We start from the raw sequence: 21,398 nt of genomic DNA on the forward strand, positions 1-21,398 counted from the left end.
TAAATGACTATTCTAGCTGCAAACGTCTGGTTTGTAATATAGTATCTTCATAGGTGTATAGAGGCCCATTTTCAACAACCATCACTCCAGTGTTCTTATGGTACTTTGTGTTTGCTAACTGTGTAAGAAGGCTAACGGATGGTTAGAATACCCTTGAAAACCCTTGTGCAAGTATGTTAGCGCAGCTAAAAACAGTTTGACTGATTAGAGAAGCTATAAATCGGACCTTCCTTTGAGCTAATTGAGAATCTGGAGCATTACACTTTTTGGTTCCAATAAACTCTCAAATTGGCCAGAAAAAAAGAACTTTCATGTGAAACTCGACAGTCTATTCTTGTTCTTAGAAATTAAGTCTATTCCATGCGAGAAATTGCCAAGAAACTGAAATTTCCTACAACGGTGTGTACTGTTCCCATCAGAGGAGAGCACAAACCGGCTCTAACCAGAGTAAAAAGAGAAGTGGGAGGCCCCACTGCACAACTGAGCAACAAGACAAGTACTGTACAATAGAGTCTGTAGTTTGAGAAATTGACGCCTCACAGGTCCTCAACTGGCAGCTTCATTAAATAGTACACTCAAAACGCCAGTGTCAACGTCTACAGTGAAAAGGCGACTCCGGGATGCTGGCTTTCAGGGCAGAGTGGCAAAGAAAAAGCCATATCTGAGACAGGCTAATAAAAGGAAAAGATTAATATGGGCAAAAGAACACAGACATTGGACAGAGGAAGATTAGAAAAAAGTGTTATTGACAGACGAATCCAAGTTTGAGGTGTTTGGATCACACAGAAGAACATTTGTGAGACGCAGAACAACTGAAAAGATGCTGGAAGAATGCCTGATGCCAACTGTCAAGCATGGTGGAGGTACTGTGATGGTCTGGGGTAGCTTTGGTGCTGGTAAAGTTGGAGATTTGTACAAGGTAAAAGGGATTTTGAATAAGGAAGGCTATCCCTCCATTTTGCAATGCCATGCCATACCCTGTGGACAGCGCTTGATTGGAGCCAGTTTCAACCTACAACAGGACAGTGACCCAAAGCACACCTCCAAATTATGCAAGAACTATCTAGGGAAGAAGCAGACAGCTGGTATTCTATCTGTAATGGAGTGGCCAGCGCAGTCACCAGATCTCAACCTCATTGATCTGTTGTGGGAGCAGCTTGACTGAATGGTACGCAAAAAGTGCCCATCAAGCCAAACCAACTTGTGGGAGGGGCTCCTGGAAGCATGGGGTGACATTTCTCCAGATTACCTCAGCAACTTAACTGCTAGAATGCCAAAAGTCTGCAATGCTGTAATTGCTGCAAAGGGAGCATTCTTTCACGAAAGCAACATTTGAAGGAGAAAATTATTTCAAATAAAAATCTTTTTCGAACCTTGTCAATGTCTGGACTAGATTTTAAATTCTTTTGGTAACTCATTTGATTATTAACCCCTTAAGCCACAAGGGTGGTTTGCACGTTCATGACCGGGCCAATTTTTACAATTCTGACCACTGTCCCTTTATAAGGTTATAACTCTGAAACGCTTTCAGGGATCCCGGTGATTCTGACATTTTCTCGTGACATATTGTACTTCATGTTGGTAAATTTAATTCATATAACTGGCGTTTATTTGTGGAAAAAAACGGAAATTTGGCGAAAATTTTGAAAATTTCGCTATTTTCCAAATTTGAATTTTTATGCCCTTAAATCACAGAGATACGGCACACAAAAAACGTAATAAATAACATTTCCCACACGTTTACTTTACATCAGCACAATTTTGGAACCAAATTTTTTTTTTTTTGTTAGGAAGTTATAAGGGTTAAAAATTGACCAGCGATTTCTCATTTTTACAACGCCATTTTATTTTTACGGACCACTTCACATTTGAAGCCACTTTTGGGTATTTTCTATCATATAGACCCCTCAGAGTGATACCATTCTAAAAACTGCACCCCTTAAGGTGCTCAAAACCACATTCAAGAAGTTTATTAACCCTTTAGGTGCGTCACAGGAATTTTTTGAATATTTAAAAAAAATGAACATCTAACTTTTTTTCACAAAAAAAATACTTCAGGTTCAATTTTTTTTATTTTACCAAGGGTAACAGGAGAAATTGGACTGCAAAAGTTATTGTGCAATTTGTCCTGAGTACGCTGATACCTGATATGTGGGGGGGAACCACGGTTTCGGCGCTTGGCAGACCTCAGAAGGGAAGGAGCGCTGTTTGACTTTTTCAATGCAAAATTGGCTGGAATTTAGATCGGACGCCATGTCGCGTTTGGAGAGCCCCTGATGTACCTAAACAGTGGAAACCCCCCACAAGTGACCCCATTTTGGAAACTAGACCCCCCAAGGAACTTATCTAGATGTGTGGTGAGAACTTTGAACCCACAAGGGCTTCACAGAAGTTTATAACGTACAGCGGTACAATTAAAAAATCATTTTTTCCACAAAAATGATCTTTTCACCCCCAATTTTTATTTTTCCAAGGGTAACAGGAACCTAAAAGATATTGTGCAATTTATCCTGAGTGCGCTGATACCCAATATGAGGGTGTAAATGACTATTTGGGCGCATGGCAGAGCTCGGAAGGGAAGCAGCGCCATTTGACGTTTTTGGCTGGAATTGAGATCGGACACCATGTCGCGATTGGAAAACCCCTGATGTACCAAAACAGTGGAAACACCCCACAAGTGACCCCATTTTGGAAACTAGACCCCCCAAGGAACTTATCTAGATGTGTGGTGAGAACTTTCAACCCCCAAGGGCTTCACAGAAGTTTATAACGCCCGGGCGTGAAAATAAAAAAATCCGTATTTTTTCCACAAACATGATCTTTTAGTCACCAATTTTTTTATTTTCCCAAGGGTACAAGGAGAAATTGGACCCCAAAAGTTGTTGTCCAATTTGTCCTGAGTACGCTGATACCTCATATGTGGGAGAAAACTACTTTATGGGCACACGTCGGTGCTCGGAAGGGAAGTAGTGACGTTTTGGGATGCAGACTGATGGAATGGTCTGCAGGTGTCATGTTGCCTTTGGAGAGCCCCTATTGTACCTAAACAGTGGAAACCCCCCACAAATGACCCCATTTTGGAAACTAGACCCCCTAAGGAACTTATCTAGATGTGTGATGAGCACTTTGAACCCCCAAGGGCTTCACAGAAGTTTATAATGCCCAGGCATGAAAATAAAAAAATCATATTTTTTCCACAAACATGATCAATTAGTCTCCAATTTTTATATTTTCCCAAGGGTAACAGGAGAAATTGGACCCCAAAATTTGTTGTCCAATTTGTCCTGAGTACGCTGATACCTCATATGTGGGAGAAAACTACTGTATGGGCACACGTCGGGGCCCGGAAGGGAAGTAGTGACGTTTTGGAATGCAGACTTTGATGGATTGGTCTGCGGGTGTCATGTGCGTTTAGAGAGCCCCTGATGTACCTAAACTGTTGAAACTCCCCACAAGTGACCCCATTTTGGAAACTAGACCCCCCACGGAACTTATCTAGATGTGTGGTGAGCACTTTGAACCCCCAAGTGCTTCACAGAAGTTTATAACGCCTGGGCGTGAAAATAAAAAAATCATTTTTTTCCACAAAAATGATATTTTTGCCCCCATTTTTTTATTTTCCTAAGGGTAACGGGAAATTGGACCCCCAAAAGTTGTTTTGCAATTTGTCCTGAGTATGCTGATACCCTATATGTGGGGGTAAAACACTGTTTGGGTGCATGGCAGAGCTTGGAAGGGAAGGAGCACCATTTGACTTTTTCAACGCAGAATTGGCTGGAATTGAGATCAGACGCCATGTTGCATTTGGAGAGCCCCTGATGTGCCCAAACAGTGGAAACCCCGAATTCTAACTCCAACTCTAACCCCAACACACCCCTAACGATAATCTCAGCCCTAACCCTAGCCATAACCCTAATGGGAAAATGGAAATAAATACATATTTTTTTATTTTATTATTTTTCCCTAACTAAGGGGGTGATATCGGGGGGTTTGATTTACTATTTATGGCGGTTTTTATGTTTGGCGGCTGTCACGCTAAAAGACGCTTTTTATTGTAAAAATAGTTTTTGCATCACCACATATTGAGAGCTATAATTTTTCCGTATTTTGACCCACCGAGTCATGTGAGGTCTTATTCTTGACGTTTTTATTGGTACCATTTTCGGGCACGTGACATTTTCTGATCCCTTTTTATTCCGATTTTTGGGACGCAGAATGAACAAAAACCAGCGTTTCATGAATTTCTTTTGGGGGGGTTCGTTTACACCGTTCCACGTGCAATAAAATTGATGAAGCGGTTTTATTCTTTGGTTCAGTACGGTTACAGCGATACCTCATTTAGGTCTTTTTTTATGTTTCGGCGCTTTTATGCAATGAAAACTATTTTATATAAAAAATAATTATTTTTGCATCGCTTTATTCTGCGAGCTATAACTTTTTTATTTTTTGTGTATGACTCTGTATGGAGGCTCGTTTTTTGCGGGACAAGCTGACGTTTTCAACGGTACCATGGATATTTATATGCGTCTTTTTGATCGCGCGTTATTGCACTTTTTGTTCGGTGGTATGATAATAAATCATTATTTTTTGCTTCGTTTTTTTTTAATTTTTTAAGGGGTTCGCTAAAGGGGTTAACTAATGGGACAGTTTTATAGGGCGGGCCGTTACGGACGCGGCGATACCAAATGTGTACTTTTATTGTTTTTTTTTTTTATTTTCAAAAAATGAATTTATTGGGGAATATTTTTTTTTTTTTTTCCTTTATTACATTGTCCCAGTTGGGACATCACAGATCACTGTGACAGATCAGCGATCTGTCACAGGCATAGACGCAGACTTCCTCATGCCTGCGCTTTGCAGGCACTGAGGATGCCAGCTCCCTACAGGCCCCCCAAAGGTCCCCGTCGCCATCTTGGATCCGGGGGCCTGTAGGGAAAGAGGCCCCCCGCAGCAGCGCTGCACATTGCGCTGCTGTGGGGGGCTCAGGGAAGCACTGAGGGAGCCCCCTCCCTGCCGATGCTTCCCTTTAACCCCCGGTACACCGCGATCGTGTTTGATCGCGGTGTACAAGGGGTTAACGTGACCGCCCCTGACACATTGTGCCGGGTGTCAGCTGTGATTATCAGCTGACACCCGGCCGCGATCAGCGGCACTCACCACATGGGCGCCGCTGATTGCTATGACGTACTATCCCGTCCCTGGGAATTAAGTCCCAGGGCACATGGACGGGATAGTACGTCATATGGCAGAAAGGGGATAAAAGTATGAGATTTCATGGAAATTTGTCTGGGTGACCCCAAACTTTTGAACGGTAGTGTAGTTCTTGATCTTATGTATTGGAGACAGAGTTAGTTAAGTCTGATTGGGGCCAAAAAAAAAATGTACAACTGAAGTGTATGATGGGTTGTCAGCTGAGCTCAGTAAGAGTTAGTTTGTCTATACAGTCCAGACAAAGCTGACAGTTTCACTTCATTAGCATTCTGTCAGCAGTATAGGCACAGGAACATCCTTTTAATTTTTTAGCAGGTATTGCTCTCGCCATTGCCCGGTGGCTTGCCTGTCCTGAACCATAAGGCCGATTCTTTGCTATGCCTGTCGTGTCCACTGGTCTCCATCTAGCTGCTGTGTTGTATCTTACAAGTCACCGTCTTATCTGTGTCCTGTTTCCCCTCAGCCCTCCCCAAGACATACCGCACGGAGACCTCATTCAGATGGCACTGGACGAGCTGTTTTGTTATCGGATTGAAGTATGCGAAGAGATCGGGTAAGTGACCTCGTGGGACTTGTACATAACAATAAAGAAAATGCGTTCTGCCCATGAGTAGGTACATGTACAGTATTTTTTAAATATTTTGGAACAATGGTTTCTTTTCGGTATATAAAAATAAAATTGTAATTTTGCAATTTTCACACTAGCCATGGGGTCTCTTTTTTTTTTTTTTTTTTTTTAAAGACTCATACTTCCTGTTCTAAAAAAAAAAAAAAAAAAAAAATTTTCAGCAGGCTCATTATTAGCAAAGGAAGGATTAGAATGATATGCAGCACCTCTATACACAGATGATAACAAAGGATCCACCAACCACAATAGCTGATGACACAACTCACCTCCTCCTATACAGTACCTTTGCACACTCTCATTAGATGCTTCGATCCAAAGCGTCAGTCGGTCTGTTGCTGCTAATGTTAATGTGCGTTTCCTAAAACAGTTAATCTAAATTGTTCTCAGCAGAACATCTGTTTATGTGGGATGATGTGCTGCCCATAAGGAAAACTATAATGCAGGTATAAGTATTTTGCATATTCGTTGAGCCATCGCCCATGCGTGTTGACACAAGCGACGAATTGATTTGTCTAAATGAGACATCAGCTACTAATTTCCAGCTGCTTCTATGCTGTGGAATAGGATGACTACATTGATTATATTTGTTTTGTGAGTATAAGCTTTGTGTCTTTCAGATGTGGCTGCCTGAGAGAATTTTCCCAGAGAATATTCTGTCACGGGGCTCCTCCGTTTGTTATTTTAAACATGGAACAGTGGAAGTCCGAAGACCTGGCTTATGTACCGTACTACCTGGACTTATCCGAACATAAGTAAGTAAAGAATGATCTCTGTATTTGGTGCACTGACACATTTCATGTCTTCACATGTCGAAAGACCACCTATTCCACCTAAAAGTCAAGGCGACTCTGAGGTGGGACCTTCCCGTTAGACATTTATGAGATATTGTTTGGATATGCAGACCTAATCTCTAATTTTCAATGGTCTGTGAGCTAGGAAGTGGTAACTTGCTGCTATGATGTCTTTTATACTCCATACACACACAGATGCGGTGCTCCTGCTCCCCTGTCTCTATATCAGATATCAGCAGAGGCAAGCAGTCATAAAGTTCAAAATATGTCATCTTTATTAAGCATATCAAAAATCATAGGGACAATAGACATACGGACATACAGGGCTAAAAGTTGGTACTGATGATGCCAGCATCAAAGAATAGCATGCCCAGGGCGATTTAGGTCATAGGAGTCAGGATATCCACTTAACACAAGCCAAATTTTTAGTGTACTGCATATAGGAACTATGCTCAAACAATATAATTTACTAGGCTTGCTTAGACAATGAACACACAGAATTATATAGTAATTCACATGGCAGTATTCAAAGGTACCTGTGTGCAGTGGACAGTCCTCCAAGGTGAAGACCCCACCCCACCTTGGAGGGAGGTCTAATGCAATCCTCCAATGTGCCTGAAATAGGCTGGGCAAGTACTTGAGCAAGCTGGAAAGACCCCAAGGCAAATGTTTGGATTTGTTTGTGATGTCTGTAAGCAGCTTTGTGGTTGTGTGCTTTGGGGTAGTGTACTGCCACCTGCAGGTAATTTGACCTTTCAAATGGTGTATCATTTGTTTGTGTGGGTGGAGTATGAATGGAGCAAGTGTGCAATTCAATAGGCAGTGCATGTTTACAAATGTGTTTGCATATGTGCCTCACCAGGAGTGTGCAATCCTCCAATTTGGCTAAAATAGGCTGGGCAAGCAGTTCGGCAAGCTGGAAAGCCCCAAAGGCAAGTGTTTGGATTTGTTTGTGATGTCTGTAAGCAGTTTTGTGGTAGTGTGCTTTGGGTACTGTGGTGCCACCTGCAGGTAATTTTTCCTTACTGCAGGTTTATGTTTACACTGTATTTTGCGATCAAATCGTGGATGTGTGGTTTGTTTGGCTATTTTCTCTAATCCCCTCCACGACAGCACATAGGAGGTTGCCTCCCCATCCTGATTAGGGACAGGAAACAAGAGGTTAAATAGCCCTCCCCTTCCTCTAATCCCCAGTGTTTTCCTGTCCCTAAACAGGAATGAAGAGGTGCTATGTGCTCTGTGGATGGGGCCGGCGACATCCCAGGGTTCTCCTTACCATGAGCCGGGCAGCCGGGGTCGATCGTCCTGCACCTTCCTCCCCGTTCCTGCTCCCGTCGCTGGCGGGACCCGCACCATCCTCCGGCGCTTCGGCAACGCTGGATGGTGAAGTGGGGCTGAGGGCCTCCTGTAGCTCCCCAGCCTGGTATTCGCTCCCCCCTGCGTGCCGCAGGCCTGTCTCTCCTGAGTGGCATGCACCGGAAGTAACGCGCACCACGAGGTCGGAGATGCGACGTCGCTTCCTCCTTGCATTCCACAGTGGAATGCACCGCCATTTTGGCGGGGAATTTAAAAAAAAAAAAGGAAGCGGCGCCAGGAACTTGAGGGGGGAGCGATCTCATCCGATTGGATGAGGAAAAGGAAGCTGGATCACGGTTCCTATTTAAGAACCCTGATGGAAGACGCCATAAGGTAGGACAAACGTCTGCATGATGGATGCGCCTTCCCTGAAAGTTGCGTCTGCAGAGCCCAGCTCAAACCCTGGCCCAGTGAGTACACTCGGAAAAGGGTATATACCCTTTTGGTTTAGTACCCATTCTTTTGGGCCCCCCTCCTTCTTTGTTTCAGGGAGACAAGGATCATACACTAAAAACGGAAGAAAAACCTACAAGCCGAAAATGCACCATATGTAGGAAAAAACTGTCACAAGACATTGTGCCAGCAGTGCACGGCAAAAATCGTACGGGAGGAACAACCATCCCTGATAGAGGAATTAAGAGGGATGATGCGACAGGAAATCCAGTCGTCCCTGTCTACCTTCTCCCAGTCATCCGGGGGGGGCCCTCAACCTCAAGGAAGAGGAAATACGCCCCTGAGGACTTCTCAGATTCAGAACCCGAATCATCGGTTTCGGCGGACTGGAGGGAAGAGGGTGAACTAACCCCAGTCCAGTCAGAAGATAAGAAGTGGTTCTTTTCCTCAGATGATATGGAGGAACTACTCTCAGCAGTCAGGAACACAATGGGAGTAGAAGAAGATTTGGTGGCCTGAAATCCAGGAAGAAAATGGTTTTCCCTATCCATGATAATATCCAGAGTCTAATCCTGGAAGAATGGGAACTCCCGGAAAGAAGCTAAGTATTCCGGGCAAAATGAAGGATCGATTTCCCCTGGACGAAGAAGCCGCGAAACCTTGGACTGAGATTCCAAAAGTGGATATCCAGGTAGCCAGAGTAGCTAAAAAGATAACGCTACCCTTCGAGGAATCCTCACAGCTGAAAGACCCGCTGGACCGGAAGATGGATAGCCTATTGAGAGAGTCCTGGGAGGCCTCTGCGACTTCTTGAAAACAAATGTTGCATCGGCCTGTGTAACCAGGACCCTGTACCTCTGGCTTCAGCAGTTAGGAGACCATAGAAAAAGGGGAACTTCGAAGGAAGATGTCCTAGCCTCTCTACCACTTCTACAGAAGGCAGCCGCCTTTTTAGCAAACTCCGGCGGAGTCGGTCCGTATTGCGGCAAGAACGTCTGTGCTCTCTAACACCACCCGAAGAGCCCTATGGCTAAAAATGTGAAGTGGGGATATCCTATCAAAATCAAAGTTATGCTCTATCCCATTCAAGGGCGAATACGTATTTGGGCCTGCATTGGACGAACTATTAGAGAAGGTGACCTACAAGAAGAAAAACCTTCCTGAGCCAAAACCACCAAAGAAAAAATCCTATCATCCACCCCAGTCTCAAACCCCGCAATAAAGGGGTAAAGGGAAAACGGGTCGTTGGAGCTACCCAAAAGGTGGAAGAGGCAGGAATATTTTTCACGATTCCCGTTCAGAGACAAAAAATGACGCCAAGCAAGTAGGGGGCAGAATTGCAGATTACTTCCCGAGCTGGCAGGAGATAACAACAAACCAAAAAATCCTGGACTCGGTCAGATGGGGAGAAAAAATAGAATTTTCCCCCAGCCCCCCACAAAACTTGGAAGTTACACATCTTCCATCAGCAAAACTGCAAAAGTTTCTACACGACGAGCTCCAAAAGATGCTATCATCAGCGGTAATCTCTCCAGTCCCAGAACTGGAACAAGGTCAGGGCCACTACTCACGACTGTTCTTAGTAAAAAAAAAAAAAGCCAAGTGGGAAATACCGGGTCATCATCAACCTGAAGAAGCTAAACAAATACGTCTGGTACCAACGCTTCAAGATGGAATCGATAAAGACTACGATACCACTGATTGGACGAGACTTTGCCATGGCCACCATAGATCTCCAAGAGGCCTTTTACCACGTTCCCATCCATCCCATTGGCAGTATCTAAGGTTCGCAGTCACTCTAGACACGGAAGTACACCACTTCCACTTCAGAGTTCTACCCTTCGGCATCTCTTCGGCACCCCGAACATTTACAAAGATAAAGGCAGAAGTGTTAGCATTCCTCAGAGGCAAGGATATATGTGTCGTCCCTTACTTAGACGACCTCCTGGTCTTGGCTCCCTCCAACACCATTCTAAGACAACACCTACAAACAGTCCTGCAGACCCTGACATCCCTGGGCTGGAAGGGAAGGTAAACATGGAGAAATCAAACCTGAATCCCTCAACCAGGAAGAACTTTCTAGGGATACTCCTGGATTCCCACAACCAAATATCCTTTCTTTCGTCCACCAAGCAGGTGGGTGTGAGATCAAAAGTTCGGATTAAGGTTAATTAAGGTTTGCCATGTCAACATTGGGGTCAATGACTTTGTGCATCCAAGTGGGCACAGGCCCACTCAAAGATACTCCAGAGATATATCCTTTCCAGCTGGAACAAAGACCCGGAGACCCTCAATACGAGAATCTCCCTACCCCAGCACGTAAAGCTGTCTCTCAACTGGTGGCTCAACCAGGGAAATCTAGCGAAAGGGACACCCTGGATACAAGATCCCATGACGTCAATCTCAACAGACGCCAGCAGACGCGGCTGGGGAGCAGTATCATCTCAGGGAATCTTCCAGGGACTCTGGCCCAGAGACATGGGAAAAACAATCTTCAAACTACACAGAACTGAGAGCGGTAGAAGAAGCCCTAAAGGCAGCAGAAACATTAGTCCAAGGAACTCATGTCCGAATTTACTCCGACAATATGACCACTGTGGCCCATCTACGTCATCAGGGCAGCACAAAATACGGAAGTCTGCAAAACGTTTCGGCACGGATATTCAGCTGGGCAGAACACAATCTCCAGTCCCTTTCAGGTCTCTACCTCAAAGGATCCGACAACACCGAGGCAGACTTCCTAAGCAGGACAGACTTGGATCCAGTGGGATGGAGCCCCAATGCCAGAGTATTCCATACCTTAACCAAAAAATGGGGTCTCCCAGAGGTAGACCTATTTGCGAGCCGGGAGAATGCCAAAACAAAGTATTACTTCTCCATAGGGCCGAACGAGAAACAGTCGAGTAGATGCCTTTGCACACCCGTGGAACTTCGGACTGGCATACGCCTTTCCTCCGATTCCCCTAATACCAAGAACTCTGCAAAAGGTCAGGACAGACGGGGTCAACACTATCCTGATCGCCCCTCTCTGGCCAAAAAGGAGCTGGTTCGGAGCCCTAAAAATGATGAACTCAGAGGGTCCCCTGATCCTGCCCACGGACCGTGACCTTCTACATCAAGGTCCCATCCTTCACCCGGCTCCCCACAGCCTAAGCTTGGCAGCCTGGTTTCTGAAACCACAATTCTGAAAGCCAGAGGCCTCTCAGATGCAGTGATAGCTACACTTCAAAAAAGTAGGAAACCTATCACAAATGCCATATATTCCAAAATTTGGAAAACCTTTTCAGCATGGTACGGATCCACTCCCATAGATCCCTTCCACCCCAACGTGTCAAAGATCCTAGACTTCTTACAGGACGGGTTATCCAAGGGTCTGAAACCAAACACCTTGAAGGTACAAATATCAACCCTAAGTTCTTTCTTCGATCAAAGCCTGGCAGAGCATCGATGTATCAAGAGGTTTATGTCAGCAGCTTCCAGAATCCATCCAAATAAACCCAACATGGCTCCAACATGGGACCTGAATATAGTACTAAAGGGTCTAACGAACCCTCCATTTGAACCTATCGACCAGGCCCAGATAGATAAACTATCCTGGAAAACAGCACTACTCGTAGCCCTTACAACGGCAAGGAGAGTGGGAGAAAATTCAGGCTCTGTCCATCAGAGAACACTATCTAAAAGTTCTGGAAGATAGGCTAATTCTACGGCTAGACCCTTCCTTTGTGCCAAAAGTGTCTTCAGATTTCCACAGAACCCAGGAAATAATACTGCCCTCCTTCTGTGATAGCCCAAGGACGAGAGAAAGGATTCCATTCACTGGATGTCCGGCGAGCAGTTCTGACCTATTTGGAAGAGACAACACTTTGGAGGAAAGATCAGAATCTTTGTTCAGTATGGCGGACCAAACAAGGGGAAGAAAGCGTCCAAAAGCTCCTTAGCTAACTGGATCAAAAAAGCGATAACCACCGCTTATAAAAGCCAGGATCTACCTCCTCCGGTATCCCTGAGAGCCCGCTCCACCAGAGCTGTCTCCGTCTCCTGGGCAGAAAAAGCTGATGCATCCATTGAGCAGATCTGCAAGGCCGCGACCTGGTCTTCAGTCCATACCTTCACGAGGCATTATAGATCAGATCTTATGTCAATACGAGATCTAGCCTTTGGCAGGAAAGTCCTGCAAGCCGTGGTCCCTCCCTAAACCATTATCCTTTGGTATACCTCCTATGTGCTGTCGTGGAGGGGATTAGAGAAAATAGAACTACACTTACCGGTAGTTGGGTTTCTGAGACCCTCCACGACAGCACGGGTATTTTCCCCCTCCAACAAAATTTTGTTCATGTGACTTATGTGAATAAATAATATTTCAAGCATTCACTCTATGTGGTCCTTGGAAAACACTGGGGATTAGAGGAAGGGGAGGGCTATTTAACCTCTTGTTTCCTGTCCCTAATCAGGATGGGGAGGCAACCTCCTATGTGCTGTCATGGAGGGTCTCAGAAACCCAACTACCGGTAAGTGTAGTTCTATTTTCTTGCTGAAGGGGTCAAGTTTACCTTTCAAATGGTGTATCATTTGTGTGTGTGGGTGCAGTATGAACGGGGATACAAAGGAATCACCGAAAAAGTGTTTAGAAATAATAGAATAGATTTAGCAGTGTAGCTTTGTATCCAGCACTAGGTTCAGAGAAAACATGTACTTGAAGCAGCATTGTCTTCTTTCTGTAAGCTTCCAGAAGTATCTCTTTCCACTCCCACCTCTATGCACCACATGTCAGGAAGCAGAAGATGCATGGAAAACATCATACAGCAGTGTTGCTGTGTATCCAGCACTAGGGTGAGATAAACACTGGAAACAGCAGTGTCTTTCTGTCTCCCTTTAGCAGTATCTTTTTCCATTACCATCTCCATAGAATTTTATGGGCAGTGAGTCAGTGAGCTCATTCTAAGGCCGGGGTCACACTTGCGAGAAACTCGCACGACTCTCGCATCTCAATACCCGGCACTGGCGCCGGCACTCGGACTGACGCGTTCAGCTGCATAGAAATGCATGCAGCCGCACACTCCGGTCCCGAGTGCCGGCGACAGTGCCAGGTATTGAGATGCGAGACTCGTGCGAGTTTCTCGCAAGTGTGACCACGGCCTAACAGGGACGTTTTGATTCCTATCTTCTCCACTTCCTGTAGCAGATTTACGACCAGAGTTCAGTCCAACTTTTACACGTACATAAGCTGAAGTTATGCACTGAGAACCACTCAGAAGAGGGAAGATTAAAAGTTCTAAACAAGCTCACTAGCGGATTATTAGTTAACTCAGTCTGCAGCCATCAGAATACAGTGCAGAACAGAGGCTATAGTAGGCAAACGGTGCAAAATTTTAATATAAGCCAATTGCAAAAGTGAATTTTGGACACACATACATGCATTTACGTAACAAAATGAACACCACCAACCCCCCCCCCCCCCTTAAAGGTTTCCACATTTTTTAAAATGACAAACCCCTTTAAATGGTCACAGTGCTAGAAATGGGATACGTAATTTAAATTTTTTTTTTTTTTTTTTTATCTGCTCCAGGTATCTTTTAGAAGGTGCTACTTTATTTAATAAGGAGGAGCACCATTACTCCGCAGCTTTCCAGATTGATGGCTACTGGATGCACTACGACGGCCTCAGGAATGTAAACTTAATCCTTTTACGCAAACCTCCGGAGCTGCTCCTCCTGTCATCACTGGTGTACGTGCGAGCAGCAGAGAAGTGACCAAGCTAGTTTTTTTTTGTTTTTTTGTTTTTTTTTTCCCATTTTTGTAATTGGTATAAACTTTAGTTATGTTGGTGCTAAAAAAAAAAGTGTAATAGCAGCGCAGTTACGTTGCTTGTATCCTCTACAAAGTAGACACCGGGTCATTTAGGTGACTCCTGGAGCCAGTAACATTACTGAGACCTTTACAATACGAGGTTTTGGTGACTTCAGGCTTCTATATTTTGTACTGTAAACAGGGGTCAGACTCGCTCCATGGGTGGATATGGGTCTGACGTTGCATCCGGAACCTAGGCCGGATGTGTTTTGCTTTAAATTAAAGCATATGTTCATTCCCCCTCCCCCCAGGCTACATTTTATCGTTGGTGTACACATATAATCTACAGAAAAAGTTAAGGAACCTATATTATACTCCACAGCTGTGTTTATAATTCTGCCAGCTTCAAAGCCGCTATGGGGAGAGATTTGCAAAGGTAAATGCAGCACCAAGTGTCAGCCAAAAAAAAAAAAAGCATTAAAAAAAAGTCATGGACCCATACTGTTTAGACAAGGGTTTTTGATGTTTTACAATAACCAGCAGAATTGTGATTGCAGCTCTAGGGCATAATACAATAAAAAGAAATCTAAATCTGGATCTGTACAAGAGAACGTTATAACATAAAAACTAAACAAAGAGGTTTTTCAGAACCCAAACCATAGCTCAGTGTTCCCGCAAACCCCTGCACTTCTTCAGCCCCACAGGTTGGGGGTTTGGCTTTCAGACGCAGGCGGCAGCGCTCTGTGGGATTGTACTTTTAGGCACTTGTACATTCACTTGCTAAAAGTAGAGGTGCGTGTAAACAGTCTGTTTTGTTTTTTTCTGTTTATGGAGTCTTTGCTGCAGGGAATTGCATCTTGTCATCCTCCTTTTTGACTCCTTAAATTCTTCAGATTGGAGAAAAGAATTTTTCAAGCTAATTTCAGCACTTAAAGGAAAGAGTATCTCAACCATTTCTCCTTTTTTTCACCTTTGGTCCAAATTTTTCATATTACAGTTACTAGTATTATTTGCAAAGAAATGTATTAAAAAATAGAGAGCGAGAGATCAGCCATTTCTTGTATTTACCAAACTTTCTGGCTGTGAGACAACTAGCTGCAGCAGGAGCCTCTCCCCTCTAAGGTGTTCACAGTAGGACAAAAAAATAACCTCCGCAAAAAGTAAAAACAGAAAACTTTAGCAGAAAAGTGTAACTTTTAAAAGGGGTTCAATCCTAGTCTCATCCATATGCCTTATAAGAGCTGGTAGCTATTGAGGGAGGATTGTATCCTTCTGCACCTCCCCACATTTGTGCTACACCCTGTGGATATAGCACATTGATCTTAGTGGGTCTTGTCGTAATTGTCAGTTTCCCTTTTTAAGAGTTCATTTATTTTATGATTTTTTTTATTTTTTTTATTTTTTTTTTAAATGTATTTTTTAATAGCTGTACATTGGGGGTTTTTACCGCATTGATGCAAATCTTACCTAGAATAACACTGGTCAACAGCATTTTTGGTGCCAAAGATATTTCATCGAATTTAGGGTATTTTTGGGGTGCTGATTCTGAATATGTCATCAGTTTTGCCAGATTGGCTCAAGTTTTTGAGATTTTTGGTATCTTATTTATAGCACTTGTTGGTAAATGCGACGCATCATCTCATTAATTTCTTTGGATTAGTACTTGAACTGAGCAGTTCTCAATATAGTTTTGTGTTAATTAGTGTTCTAAAAGTTTGTTCATAGCTTGATTTTTGCACTAACTTTATGTTGTTGTCTGTTTTCCAGTGAAAAGCATGAACTCATCATGAAGAAGTTGTCTTAACGATCCAGACTCATTCTGTTACATTTGTGGTGAATATACACTGCCAAAACATAGAAGAAACATAACACACTTCGTAAAAAAAGTGTATTTTGCCTATTTTGGGGTTATGCTTGGGGACCAAGACAAGTTTTGGGCACCACACATAGTGTGCAAAGCATGTATCGAATTATTACGAAAATGGAGCAAAGGACAAAGAAAAAGCTTCAAATTTGGTGTTCCAATGGTGTGGAGAGAGCCAAAAAATCATCATGATGACTGTTATTTATGGTAAACACAGGTACAGGCACATCTTCACAATGAGGGACAGGCCTTCTTGCAGATTCCATGTTACTCCCATTTTCGTTTCTTATGCTTATTGAATCCTTGCACTTGCACTGCACAGAAATAACAGTCATCATGATGATTTTTTGGCTCTCTCCACACCATTGGAACACCAAATTTGAAGCTTTTTCTTTGTCCTTTGCTCCATTTTCGTAATAATTCGATACATGCTTTGCACACTATGTGTGGTGCCCAAAACTTGTCTTGGTCCCCAAGCATAACCCCAAAATAGGCAAAATACACTTTTTTTACGAAGTGTGTTATGTTTCTTCTATGTTTTGGCAGTGTATATTCACCACAAATGTAACAGAATGAGTCTGGATCGTTAAGACAACTTCTTCATGATGAGTTCATGCTTTTCACTGGAAAACAGACAACAACATAAAGTTAGTGCAAAAATCAAGCTATGAACAAACTTTTAGAACACTAATTAACACAAAACTATATTGAGAACTGCTCAGTTCAAGTACTAATCCAAAGAAATTAATGAGATGATGCGTCGCATTTACCAACAAGTGCTATAAATAAGATACCAAAAATCTCAAAAACTTGAGCCAATCTGGCAAAACTGATGACATATTCAGAATCAGCACCCCAAAAATACCCCAAATTCATTAAAATATTTTGGACACCAGAAAAAAAAAATTTTTTCGTTGACCTGTGTAATCTGCAGAATGGAATCCCGACAGGTAACTTGTAATGTTCTGTATCATCCAATGTATCGGAGCAATAATTAATTGCAGATGAGTGTCGAGTTGCAGAACGTAAGCTGTTTACATGGCGTCACGTAATGTAGAAGCGCGGCAGACTTGGTAACACAACGCACTAGTCCGGTGCTATCACATTTCCAATATTGTCACTTTTCTTTTTCTTTTTTTTTTTTTTTTTAACCACACAATTCTTTCCATCCTCACCATCAGTGAACATATCTCCATTCAGAGATTAGAAGGAGTAGTCTGATCCCTACTGATCAGAAAGTGATGGTATATCCGATACGCCATCCCCTCCTGATGGTGGATCAACCCTTCAAGGTACGTGCACACAACGCCTTTTGCACTCCAGCGTACCCACGTCGTTTTTGAAGCAAGACGCTTCAGGACTTGAATCAGTTTATGATTCCGTTTTGGACATCTTTGCTGCTGGCTTTTTTTTTTTTTTTTTTGTTAAAAAGGTTGCTCACTACTTTTAACACTGATGACTGTTGTGAACACTCTTGACCTGACTTCTGAGTTTGGGCTCCCTCTGGTGGTTGCTGCGGGTAGTGGAGCAGGTCTGGTTGAAAGAAGTCAATCACCTGAAGACGATTAGTGGAAGTCAGGTGTTAGACTGGGAAGATTTAAGTGAGTAAGCTTCCCTAAGTTGCTGCTGGTGTTTTGGTTTTCTTCCTGTGCACCTTGAAGTCCGCTTGTCCCCTGCTTGGTCCTGCATCGTTCAGATAAGTTATTTGTTTGCTGGAATCTTTTTGCATTTGATCCAGTTTTGCCTTTCTCTGCTTTCTGCTTTGCTGTGTGGGTTCAGCATTGTTCCCTGCTGGGACCGGTGCTGGACCCCGTTCCTTATGCCACAGCTTATGTCTGTCTGTTCAGTATTGCTAGTCCCCTGTTATATCAGTATCTTTTGTTTTGCTTCGAGTTGACACCAGAATGCTGATCTAGTGGGGGAGAGGTCGTGTGGCCTCAGTATTTTTGCAGATCAGACGTGTTGGATTTTTTAGGGTTTTTTGCGTGATTGCAGACAGTATCTTTCCTGTCCTGTGCTATCTAGACAGTTTGGGCCCCATCATTTGCTTTCTGCCTATGTTTGTGCCTCATCTTGTCTCACCAGCAATATATGTTTGGGGGCTATCTATTCCTTTGGGGTTCTGCTCCGGGACAGTTTAGCTTTCCTCTTTCTTGCTTTAGGCTGTTAACTCTTTGGCTGTGCCGAGGCGACTAGGGCATCGTAGGTACGTCCCACGGCTAATTCTAGTTGTGTTGTTAGGTTTAGGGGTCTGCAATCCGCTAAGTTACCAACCTTTCTGGTTTTCTGGTTGCCTAGCTTACTTTCTCGGTGACCTAATCATAACAGATGACCTATCCTTAGGATAGGTCATCAATGTATGATCAGTGGGGGTGCAGCACCCGGCGCCCCTGCTGATCAGCTCTTCTCGTTGTCAGCAGCGGCAGGAACTGTTCCTGTATAAAGGCCACAGCCCAGTACTGCACATCTGCCACCTATAGATTTGAATAGGGGGCGGATGTGTAGTACCTGCTTCAGCCACTATACAGGAGACAGCAGTACAGTGGAAGCCGCCTGAAGAATGGACTGATTACTTCTTTTAGCCACTTAAGAGATTTTGAGATTTTGAAGCCCAAAGTGATAAGAAATGACAAGACATCCATTTTTTTTGCCTTTTTTTTTTTTGTTAGCACTTTTTCGGGTGAGTTTCGGGTTTGTAAAAATGACGACGTGTGCACATACCCTTAGTGTTCTATTATCATCCTCATTATTATTATTATTACATATTTTATTTCTTCAAGGATAATGAATCTCATTTATTCAGCAGTTAAAAATTAAGTTGTTAAATTGAAAAATTTAAAAAAAACATACCTTGGAATCAGCTTATCGCTATGATTTTAGCTGCAGGGACCCCCAGTGATCAGCTGATCCTTCCAGAGGGGGAAAGCTGTGGTCAGCTTTGTTTTCCTGCCAGGTAGGTAAATGTAGGCGTACATGGCAACTCATGTACATAATTGCCCTTATAATTTAAGCAACTGTCCCATAGGGCAGATAGACCACCACTTAGAGGGTTTGTCCAAATTTTCAAAAGCGACAGCACAATTGTCTACAGTGGGGAAAACAGTATTTGGTCAGCCACCAATTGTGCAAGTTCTCCCACTTAAAAAGTTGAGAGAGGCCTGTAATTGACATCATAGGTAGACCACAACTGAGAGTCAAAATGAGAAAACAAATACAGAAAATCACCTTGTCTGATTTGGCAAGATTTATTTAGCAAATTATGGTGGAAAATAAGTATCTTTCTCGCTTCAGTGGGGGACACAGGTTACCATGGGTGCATGCTGCTGTTTCTAGGAGGCTGATAACTAGGCAAAAAAGGAAATGGCTCCTCCCCAGTAGTATACACCCACTGACAGGAACCAAGTCCCTCAGTTTAAGCTTAGTGTCTGTAGGAGGTGGACCTGGATCTAACCCCAGATCTGCCATTTTTTCCTTTACAGGTCTTGTGTTTTATTTCTTTTCCCTTTCTTTTTCAGACTCTTCATCTTCAGGGTAATAGGATCTAATTTGTCACCCTGTTTTACCGTATGTATGCGACAGAGAGAGTAGTGTGGTGTCAACCACATCGTCCACTCTCGGACCCGAAGGCAGGACTTTCTCCCCTGTCACCCTTACAGGTGTTTCTGGGCGATTCCCGGTGGCCAGTCCTTGCCTTTTCCCCACCTCACCCCTCTCCTCAGAGAGGGCTGAGAGGAAGACTGCGGTCACCAGCGGTGGCTCCCCCATTCTTGTAAGGGGTTGATGCCGTCTTCTGCACCGTCAGTGCGGGAAGGAGGATCCTGGATTCCAGTGACCTCCTCCCTCCCTGATGTGATCCTCATCGCTGAAGAGAGACCAGAACTCACCGCATGTATGTCTCCCACCGGGACTCACCGCAGGTGTGTCTCCCTCCGCAGCATCCTGGAGTTCACTTTCCCTTCAGGAGCAGGGCAGCGTTAGTGGTAGGGATCTCCCAGTAGCCGCGCCATTTTTCCTATGCCCAGGCTCAGCACGCCGCACCCCTTCTGGCCAATGGAAAGCTTCTTCCCCTACCTGCAGCGCGCTTTGTTTTGGTGTGTTTTTTTCGCTCCTATCACAGAGATTCTCCTCCCTGGCTGTTCACACTCTCTGTCCGGTGCACTCCCCTGACAGCACAGCCAATAGCAGGGGCCCATTCTCCCTGATACCGGCCAGCACGCATCAGCGCGGCCAGTTTTTTCATACCTGGACTAGGGCCTTCGTTAACGGGCCTGTCACTACTTGCGCCAAGACGTGTTGGCGATCGCTGTGTTCTTCTGTTAATTTAGCCCCCGGCTTTGGGCCTTCTCCCGGACTTCCGTGTAGCCACGCCCTTACCGGCCCCCAGGCAATCAGTGTGCGTCTTGTGCCATGCCCTCTTCCGATGAACGCGTTTTACCATAGGGAAAGAGAAACACTCATATCTCACGGTCTCCTGGGACACGCCCCCGCATGGTGCATCTCTGCAAAGCCTGTGAAGAATCATGCACTTTCTGTCACCATCTACTTCCAGCTCCAAAGGGCACAGCGGACAACCATCACTATTCTGCACTGGATCTGGGGGGCACTGCATCCAGAGCAGCGACAGCGCTGTCTCTGTCATCAGGTAGGACCAGCCCAGGCTGGTTATTTTCTCTCCTCAGGGTCTAGGCTCTCTCCAACAGTATCCATAGTCGCCTGTGCCATCTGTAAAAAAAAAAAAAAAAGTGGTCTTCAGGCCAGTCTTAGTTATTTTTCTGCCTGCCCTGCAGCCCCAACCACTGTGATTGCCTCACAGGAGCCCTCTAACGCCCGGCACGAGAGCACACCCTTCCCTCCGGAGTGGGCTGTTGCCAAGTCACAGTTGGTCTCTGACCTGACAGTGTATCACAGCCCCTGGTGCTGGATCGTCCTTCACATCTGTCTGCCGCCACCAGTGCTTCGAACGCCTCTCACTGTGATACTTATGCACCTGACCACGACCTTACACCTGGAATGAGAGCACACCCCTCCCTCTGGAGTGGGCTGTGGCCATGTCACAGTCGGTCTCTGACCTGGTAGAGTGTATCACAGTCCCTGGTCCTGGAACGTCTTTCACATCTGTCTGCCGTCACCAGTGCTCCGAACGCCTCTCACGGTGACGCGTATGCACCTGACCATGACCTTCACAGGGACAGATCGGGTACAAAGCACAGGAAGTGGGTTCTTTCCTGTTCCCGTTTAGCATGCCCTCCTCTCCCCAGGCCCCCTCCTCGGAGGCGGCCTTTGGGTCTGATGCGGGTTCCCAGTCTGAGTCCAATTTGGACCAGGTCTCAAAGACACAGGGGTATGGTCAATAGCGTTATCTTGG

General features: G+C 44.5%; 1 protein-coding gene across 2 annotated transcripts in view; it reads left to right on the plus strand.

Annotated features, from left to right (window-relative positions):
* The window catches only part of DORIP1 (dopamine receptor interacting protein 1), a 42,502-nt gene that overhangs the window by 14,455 nt on the left and 6,649 nt on the right, over positions 1-21,398 (plus strand). The window contains exons 3-5 of one of the 2 annotated variants that reach the window (XM_073577786.1): positions 5,675-5,764; positions 6,457-6,591; positions 13,949-14,660. In XM_073577786.1, coding sequence (XP_073433887.1) covers positions 5,675-5,764; positions 6,457-6,591; positions 13,949-14,132 — 409 coding nt within the window. In that variant the 3' untranslated portion in view covers positions 14,133-14,660. Of the gene's footprint in view, positions 1-5,674; positions 5,765-6,456; positions 6,592-13,948; positions 14,661-21,398 lie in introns of those variants that run through there. The other variant, XM_073577785.1, reaches the window with a different exon arrangement.

Source organism: Dendrobates tinctorius, unplaced genomic scaffold, assembly GCF_039654945.1.
Source record: "Dendrobates tinctorius isolate UK_male_01 unplaced genomic scaffold, ASM3965494v1 ptg000057l, whole genome shotgun sequence".
Taxonomy (NCBI): Eukaryota; Metazoa; Chordata; class Amphibia; order Anura; family Dendrobatidae; genus Dendrobates; species Dendrobates tinctorius.